This window comes from Hevea brasiliensis, unplaced genomic scaffold (assembly GCF_030052815.1).
Source record: "Hevea brasiliensis isolate MT/VB/25A 57/8 unplaced genomic scaffold, ASM3005281v1 Scaf206, whole genome shotgun sequence".
Classification (NCBI taxonomy): domain Eukaryota; kingdom Viridiplantae; phylum Streptophyta; class Magnoliopsida; order Malpighiales; family Euphorbiaceae; genus Hevea; species Hevea brasiliensis.
In genome coordinates, this window is record NW_026614703.1 from 2,248 (window position 1) to 11,549 (window position 9,302).

The 9,302-nt window shown below is 33.5% G+C and overlaps 1 protein-coding gene across 3 annotated transcripts; it reads left to right on the top strand.

Moving 5' to 3' along the window:
* The first annotated feature begins 556 nt into the window (after positions 1-556).
* Positions 557-5,389, top strand: LOC110639361 (triacylglycerol lipase SDP1). Of its 3 annotated transcripts, XM_058141707.1 has the most exons (5): positions 557-1,180; positions 1,531-2,985; positions 3,615-3,758; positions 4,016-4,651; positions 4,739-5,389. In XM_058141707.1, exons 2-5 carry the CDS (start codon positions 1,567-1,569, stop codon positions 4,979-4,981), a joined length of 2,442 nt encoding a protein of 813 aa, XP_057997690.1. In that variant the 5' UTR covers positions 557-1,180; positions 1,531-1,566; the 3' UTR covers positions 4,982-5,389. The 3 variants fall into 3 exon arrangements, with proteins under 3 accessions (XP_057997690.1, XP_057997688.1, XP_057997689.1); XM_058141705.1 differs by having other exon boundaries at positions 558-1,180; positions 4,016-5,389; XM_058141706.1 differs by lacking the exon at positions 557-1,180 and having other exon boundaries at positions 1,245-2,985; positions 4,016-5,389.
* The last annotated feature ends 3,913 nt before the right edge of the window (positions 5,390-9,302 follow it).

Consider the following 9,302-nt stretch of genomic DNA (forward strand, 5'->3'; position numbering starts at 1 on the left):
GTTTTAAGTTTCTGTCACCAATCCCCACCGCACCGAATTAGCTTGCCCCGACATGGAGAGACCATATCGACCACTATCATCATCCAACATTATTGAAAAACGCAATTCGCCATCTAGAGAGAGAGAAAGGGGTTGAATTTGTAATTAAAAAATATATAGGATTAATTTGTAAATAATTATAATATTTAAGAATTAATTTATTAAAATTAGTAATTTATTAAAATTTTTAAAGATTTTAAAATAATTAATACATATTTTTAATAATTATAATTTAAATTTAAATTTAAATTTTTTTAATATAATAAAATTCACATTTATTAAATCAATGGATTATTTTATTGCTAAAATAAAATTTAAAGGATTTAGTCATTTCATGTTAAAATTATGTACTATTTTAATTATTTTGTTAAAAGTTAATGTGAAATTAAACTTATTCTAATAGCGGTAGTAATTTGTTAATATTATTAAGTTGGCAAGTATTTAATAGATGACTTTTAAAAGTATAAGAATTAGTATATATATTTTATTAAATTATAAAGATTAAATTATAATTTATTTAAAAAAAATTATAATTTATAATTTTTTTTTAATATTTTCCTTGTTTCATGGTCGCATGTGGAGTGGAATGGTGTCTTGAAAGTGCAAGAAAAGCAAAAGCTGCACAACTACTACTACACAAACAAGCAAAAATAGAAACTTCAGTGGATCTACAAATTATTATTATTATTATTTTATATAAATCCATTCCCCCTTCAATTCGATTGCACGTCTCTCTCTAATACAAAATGACCGCCATCTTTCTGCACGTTCAAAATTTGGTCGCCATATCACTATCTCTCTGTTTCACGTATCCCAAGACTTCCATTCTTCTATTTAATTCCTCTCTCTCTGTATGCCCGCGATTATGCTTCTTTTGCCGGGAATATCCCTTCTGGGTTTTTCCTTTTCTTCAATTTTTGGGGTTGGCTGTTTCTTTCTTTCTTTCTTTTCTGGACGTTGAAAATTTTTCTGATGGTGATATGAAATAGTAATTTGGCAGTTCTTGTTTCTTTTTTTTTTTTTTGGTGTGTTATTTACGTTTGAGGGGTTTTCTTGGCTTGGTTAGCAGGATCTGGGATGGTCAATGCGAGTTTTTGACCCATTTGGCTGCTGAATTTGGAGTACTGTGCCAAATCAAGAGGTTGGATTTTGTTACTTTCATACATGTCTCTCTTATATAAATTTGCATTTTTTTTATTGCTAATCTATTTACTTTCTACCACAAAAGCTTCCTTTTGCCTAGAGCATAGTTAAGAGGCTTTGAGTCCAGTGGTGCAATTATTTTCTCAATTGATTGTTACATATCTAATTTGGAGGAACAAATTCATTCATCTAATTGTCCTTACTCAACTTTTTCAGCTGTCTTGCTTTGTGCATCTTTAAAAAGTTATGAAATTTAGTTTTGTGGTGATCTCTTCATTGTAGTCTCTGAGCCATTTTATTGTTTCATAATATTTGTTCCTATGAGCAAATCTTGTTGTTGAGTTACAGGAATTCAGCAAGATACAATCTTTCTTTAGCCAAGATATGGATATAAGTAATGAGGCCTATGTTGATCCCTTTTCAATTGGACCCTCAACGATCATTGGTAGGACGATTGCTTTCAGAGTGTTATTCTGCAAGTCAATGTCACATTTGAGGCGTAAAATCTATCATGTGTTATGGAATTACTTTCATAGATTTAGAGATGCTTCTGCATCCATATTTTCGTGGTTGCATCCACGGAATCCTCAAGGGATATTGGCCATGGTGACTTTAATTGCTTTTCTTTTGAAACGATACACCATTGTGAAATTGAGGGCTGAAATGGCTTACCGGAGGAAATTTTGGAGGAATATGATGAGAACTGCATTGACATATGAAGAGTGGGCACATGCTGCAAAGATGCTTGACAAAGAGACACCAAAGATGCATGAATCAGACCTTTATGATGAAGAACTAGTGAGAAATAAACTTCAGGAGCTCCGACACCGTCGACAAGAGGGATCTCTTAGAGACATCATCTTTTGCATGAGAGCAGATCTGATAAGAAATCTTGGTAATATGTGTAACCCAGAGCTTCATAAGGGTAGGCTTCAAGTGCCCATGCTCATAAAGGAATACATCGATGAGGTCTCAACTCAGCTGAGAATGGTTTGTGATTCAGATTCGGAGGAGCTTAAACTGGAAGAGAAGCTTTCTTTCATGCACGAGACAAGACATGCATTTGGGAGAACAGCTTTGCTTTTGAGTGGTGGTGCTTCCCTTGGAGCATTTCATGTGGGTGTGGTTAAAGCACTGGTTGAGCATAAGCTTTTGCCAAGAATAATTGCTGGTTCTAGTGTGGGATCCATTGTGTGTTCTGTTGTTGCCACTAAATCATGGCCAGAGTTACAAAGCTTTTATGAGAATTCTTTGCAATCATTGCAGTTTTTTGATCGGATGGGTGGGCTTCTTAATGTTGTGAAGAGGGTCAGGACACAAGGAGCTATCCATGAAATCCAGCAGTTGCAATGGATGTTAAGGCATCTCACTAGTAATCTTACATTTCAAGAAGCTTATGACATGACAGGTCGAATTCTTGGGATCACAGTTTGCTCCCCTAGAAAGCATGAGCCTCCTAGGTGCCTTAACTACCTTACTTCACCTCATGTTGTTATATGGAGTGCAGTCACTGCTTCTTGTGCCTTTCCTGGCCTTTTTGAAGCCCAGGAACTAATGGCGAAGGACAGGAGTGGGGAAATTGTTCCATATCATCCACCTTTTAATCTGGATCCAGTGGAAGGATCAAGCGCATCTGCACGCCGGTGGAGAGATGGTACCTTGGAAAGTGATTTACCAATGATGCAATTGAAGGAACTGTTCAATGTCAATCATTTTATTGTGAGTCAGGCAAATCCTCACATTGCTCCACTATTGAGAATGAAGGAATTTGTGAGAGCATATGGTGGTAATTTCGCTGCAAAGGTATGTATACATTGCTTCAAATTTACATTGATTTCTCCTTAACCTAATCAGTCTTAATTTGCATATCTGCTTGCGTCTGTACTGAAAATCTTCTGAAGTTGATTGTCTCTATTTTTCTTAATTGTCTCAATCCTCTCTATGGAATTGCATCAGTTGAGTTCACTTGTCTGGATTGAGTATGGCTTGAATGTGGTTTTCATATATAAATTATTTACAAAATTGTTTAGTGAATTCCGACATGCCACCCAGCCCATTATTTGTTCCTTGTTCACCACTACTGGTTTTGGTTTTTCATCTTTGTAATCTTGTTTATGATTTCGAGAGCATTTTTATGTGGATGTGAGAAACCATAAGCAGCAAGGCTTAGTACTGAGGGATATAGAGACAAAGCTAGCAGATGACCTTTTCTGCATAACTCGTGTTATTTAAGTAGCAGCCAAGCACTCTTTATGCAGCACCCAACTCATGGCATAAACCTTAATTTTTAATGTTACTGATATAGGAATTAGGATAGATTCACAGCTTAAGACCTTTTCTGTATAGCTATTTTATACTAATTTTGCTGTTTGTTTCTCTTTTAATGCCCTACTGAAATGAAAACTAAGGCATTTTGGTATTTAACTTTGTAGCTTGCTCATCTTACCGAGATGGAGGTAAAACATAGATTCAATCAGGTACTGGAACTTGGTTTTCCATTGAGGGGAGTTGCCAAGCTTTTTGCTCAAGATTGGGAGGGTGATGTCACTGTTGTTATGCCTGCCACTGTCGCTCAGGTATCTACAAAATAAAAGGTTTACTCTAATTGGGCAGCAATCTGAATCATGGATTTAAAGGTTCAAAAATTTGTTAAGCATTTGAAGGTGAATGTAGAAATTGCCAAAATAAAATTTTTCAGCAGTTGACTATTCTTACAAATCCTTGTTTTTTTTTTTTGTTTGTAATGTTTTTCTTTAAATTGTCTGTTGTCAATTATTTGTGATGTTTCTGAATACCTCAAGATGAGAATTAAATGACATTTTTTGCTATGCAGATATCAAAAATTATACAAAATCCAACTGATGAGGAGCTTCATAAGGCAATCAACCAAGGGAGCAGGTGTACATGGGAGAAACTTTCAGCCATAAAAGCTAACTGTGGCATTGAGATCTGTCTTGATGAGTGTGTCGCAATTCTCAACCACATGCGTAGACTCAAAAGGAGTGCTGAGAGGGCTGCTGCTGCTTCTCATGGTCTAGCCACCACAGCTGCCAGCACTGTCAAATTCAGTGCTTCTAAAAGAATTCCATCTTGGAACTGCATTGCTCGAGAGAACTCAACAGGCTCACTGGAAGAAGACCTCACTGATTTTGCTTCAACATTTCATCAAGGTGTTGGTGCATCTGGATGGGAAGCGCCTTCTGGTGGAAATGTGCAGATGCACCGTAACATACATGATGGAAGCGATAGTGAATCTGAAAGTGTAGATGTAAATTCTTGGACGAGATCTGGTGGACCATTGATGAGAACTACTTCTGCAAATCAATTTATTGACTTCGTCCAAAATCTGGATGTTGATACTGAATTGACCGAAGGCTTCATGACTCATCCCAACTCTCCAGGGGCTCAGATGGGAATCCGGGATCCATATAATAAGATGTCCAGGGTGACAACACCAGAGAGAAATTTGGTAAGCGAATTTGAACAGAGGGATTCTAGCAATAGATTGTCTGTGAATAATTCTAGCATTACAGTCACTGAAGATGAAGTTTTGCAGCCTGAAAGGATCCACAATGGGTTTGTGTTGAATGTTGTAAAGAAAGAAAATCTGGCATTCTCTAATAGGACTCGGGACTCGGAGAACTACAATTATGAAGTTCCTGAATGTGTTCAGTTCGACTGTCCAGAAAGGGATATGGATGCTAACTCAGCATTTGAATATGCTGGTGATGATGACCACGACAACCATGCCACTGCAACGAACATATCTAACGAAACAGTTTCTGATCCTAGTTCCTAGAACAATTCCTGATTACAAGATGGACAAGAACAAAGTTGTTGGCAGATGGTTAATTTGGAGGAAAATTTAAGTTTTGCTTGACACTGGGTGGAGCTGATTCCACATCACTGGTTTCATCAAAAGCACAGAATGACTAACCATTGCTTAAATATCCAAGGTCACCGTGATTTCAAGTGTTACTGATCCAAAAACAGTGGAGAATCAAGAATGATTCTTTCAACAGCAGAAATATAAGGGAAAATTGAGGAAAAGAGAACGGCTGATAATTTTTGGTACTAGCATGATCGAATTTGAAATTATTTTGCATGTGGTAAATCATTGTCTGCGTAAACAAATCCTGTACATATACAATGCCATGTAACTTCCATACGTACAGGTCAATGAATAAGGAGAGATTTTTACCGCCAATTTCACTTTTATTTTTCCTGATATTAGGTGAATGATATGTTTTTAGCAAATTAAGCTAGACTAAAGTTGCATGTTTTCTTTTAATTATAGAAAACAATGCTTTTTTTTAAAGAAAATTATTAAAGAAAATAAATTGGAGTTGATATTTAGTTCTAAAACAATTGATAAAATGGTATATTTCAAGCAATTTCTATAATTTGGTTACTAGGCAAATGGGAGTTTGGGAAATGCAACTCTATTTGTTTATCAAAAAATAATTTGTATATTGAAAATATTTTTAAAAAAAATTATAAAAATTTTTTTATTATTTAATTGCAATATTAAATTGATGTTATATATTTATATTATGTACATATAAATGTTTTCACATTTTAATAAGGTTATTAAAATTTATAAAAAATAAAAAGGAAGTATTTTTTTTAAAATTACTTAATTTTTTCATAAAAATATTTTTTAGTAATTTATTTTTTTAAGTACTTAAAATATTGAACAATATAGAAAATATTCTCTGAAACAAATATAGAATTAGGACAATTTATCTTCCACCGAACTTATTAAATCATTTATAGCATTGTTCTTTTATTTGGTGAATTATTGCTTAAAACTAGCTAGAATTTGCTCCTGTTTCTCAACGTGACATAAGCCCGTCTCATTATTATAGAATTGGGCCAAGCTCTAATTCAGAGTTATAATTTCCCATGAATTCCACATATGTATATACGAAGAACTTGAAGAGCAAATTGTTGATTTTGTCTGTGGACAATTTGAGAAACAAAACAGCAAATTGTTAAGGGTGTGTGTAATCTCTATCCTCTGTGTGTATTCTCTATGAAAAAGATAAACTTTTGCTTGTGCGTAATGTAATACTATATGCTATTTTTTTAGTGTCTTAATATGTGGGACAGATCCTTTGAAATTCTGTATCATCTATAGAGAGTGTGTATATATAAGGACTGCGTACTATCCCATATATGGTTTCTAAATAAAAAAATTTCAAAAAAATAAAAATTAAACAAAAAATAAACAAAAGGTTTGGGGTTGAAAGGGAAGCTTAGCCTGGTGCCTTATAAAGTAGGTAAGGTTATTATTCAAAGGCTGCCAACTTTCTGAAAGATTAATTGATCATAATAACCTTTTGTTCAAATGTTTTATTTTGTGTTTTAGATAATTGACTTTACATAGAAAGTTTTATTTTCAACTTTGTGAAAGATTAATCAATCATACCCCACACTTAATTCACACTTCTTTTTAACAAACCCACTAGTGGATATGCAAATCATCAATTGGTTTGATTGCGAATTGAAAAATTAAATTTTATTTTATGATAAATCAAATCCAACTGAATTAAAGAGATCAATTAAATTAAATCAAACCAAATAAAATAAATTAATATAAATAACCTGCTTGCATTTTTTTTTGTTGAAAATAAGATGATATCCCTTTTTATTAATTACTGGTAGAATTGGTGACTTGAATTTATCATGGAGAGTTTGTTGTTGGAAACAGTGGCATTTACCAAACTCTTTTAAGATTAAAGAAAATTGTTATATTTCAAATAGAGTGTTGGACATATTGCATATTGATTTATTTTAATATAGACTTATATAAGTTATTATATTGTTGTACACATCAAAATGATTAATCAAGTTAATGTTGTAACTCAATTATTATATTTACTATTTCATTTGTTTTTATTCTCGATATGGGATATAGATTCATACACTCTCTTTCCAAGTGCAACTATATAATTGTCACTTAACAATTATACCGTTTAGCATGCTGAAATTCAAAATGCATAATTAATTTGTTAATAATTTCTGGGTAGAATTCATTTGTAAATAAGTTTTGTGTTTGGTATACTAAAATTTAAAAATCATATCTAAAATAAATGCAGAATTGAAAATTTATTTACATTTATTTTCTTAAATATCCTTGATATGCTTATAAAATAAATAATAAATTCATAATTAAATTTATTTTACTTAACATAATAATCTTCTATTTGTCTTTTTATTTTTTCTTTCTACATGTTATTTATGATTTTAGTTGTGGGATTTAGATTTTGGAAATTCCATCTATTTTGATAAAATTTGGGATAATTATGTTCAATTTTGCGGAATTCAAATCATAAAATTGATTTTTTTTTCTTCCAAACATAAAATTTTAAATTTGGAAATAAATTCTATAAAATTTTGTGAAATTCATTCATTTCAAATACTATGGGAGTTAGTATTAACTTAGTATGCGTTCAATTTACACAGCCTTATGGCCTGTTAACACCCATAAGCCAAATCAATTCCTGATACCATGTTAAATTTAGAGAGTAGACATATTACAATTTAATTCATTTTAATATGGGTTTATATAAATAATTAAATTGTTTTACACATCAAATGATTAAATTGTTAATATCCCACATCAATTTAGGATAAGGGTAATATAACTCTTATAGAACTCTGAGCACTCCTCCCCTCCCCCACCCAACCCCCCTTTCCTCTTGGAGCTAGCTTTTGATAGCGAGTTAGGCTCGATTCATTTTCTTAAGATAGTATTAGGACTTCTCTAATCGATATTAAGCCTCTCATAAGTGTTTCTATAATACCTCTAATTTTTAAATTTGTTATTTTATAGATAAATATTAGTATTTTACTTTATTAAAAATTTTGAAAAAATATTTGAATTTTTTCGAATTTTGAAAATCGGGTTTGATTTTTCAAAATAAATAAACTTTGTTAATTTTTATGAATTAATTTAAAGATCACGTAGCAAAACTAAAAATATATTTAAACTCTACAAATTTTTTTGAGTTTTCAATAATTTTTTCAGAATTTTTGCGCCTTATTTTTTATCCCAAGGCAAAGCAAAAATTTAATTTTGGGTATTTTGAATCGAACCGGCCAAATCAAATCAAACCAAACCGGACTGATCGAATCGAATTGGACCCCTTCCTTCTTTTTTTCTCCTTTCTTCTCTCTCCTCGATGTTCCACTTCTCCCTCCTGTTTCTCTCTCCTCCCTCTCTCTCCGCGCCGACCGCCGCCTCCCCTCCTCTCTCCTCCCCGCGTCGCCAGCAACCTTCCCCGCGCCTCCCCTCCGCCGGCTGGCCTCCAGGTCGCCGGAAAACCGCGCCAAAAACTTCCCCCTGCGTGCGCGTGCTGCTTTAACTTCCTGAGCAGATTCCGGTCGATCCGGCCACCGATTGGATCGGGTCTTGTCCCAAAACCTATTTACACCTCAAGAGCTTTCTATAGACACCAAGAACATAAAAAACCATCAAGTGATTTGTTCAATTTTTATCCGGGAAATTTTAGCCAATTTCGATTTTTGGACTAGATTTCTTGCAAACTGTGACCCCACGAAAAATCGAAAAGTACCGGAGTGCTCCCCTCGACGAGACCTTCACGGCAATACCCATTTCAAAATTTCCAGACATCGTTTTTCGGTGGATTCCATAAAACTTCGCAGTATTTTTTTGGGCATTAAATGAACTTGATAAATTTCATAAAAATTATATACTAACGCCTGTGTTGTGAGCTTCACGTAGGTACGCTCATTACGGGGAAATTCGACAGTTGCTCGGGTCTGCAATTTTAGGCCAGGCAGGTTATCAGAAAAGCTTCAGAATTGGGTTGAGATTATAGGCTACCACACCATTTTCAAACGTCCCGGACGCGTACCAAGGGTCAGAATTGGCATAGGTAAACCCAAACCCTCATTTTTCTTAATTATCTAGGCCTGATTTCTATTAAAAATCTATAAAATATTTGTGATAGGTTAGAAAATTATAATTCCTTTTACATTAGCTTAATAATATTGCTAAGAATTGCAAGATAAAATTTTAGAATTTTTAGAGCTCATTTGGATAGTTTTTGCAATTAGTTGTAGGGACTAAATGGTAATTTTTTAAATTGTGG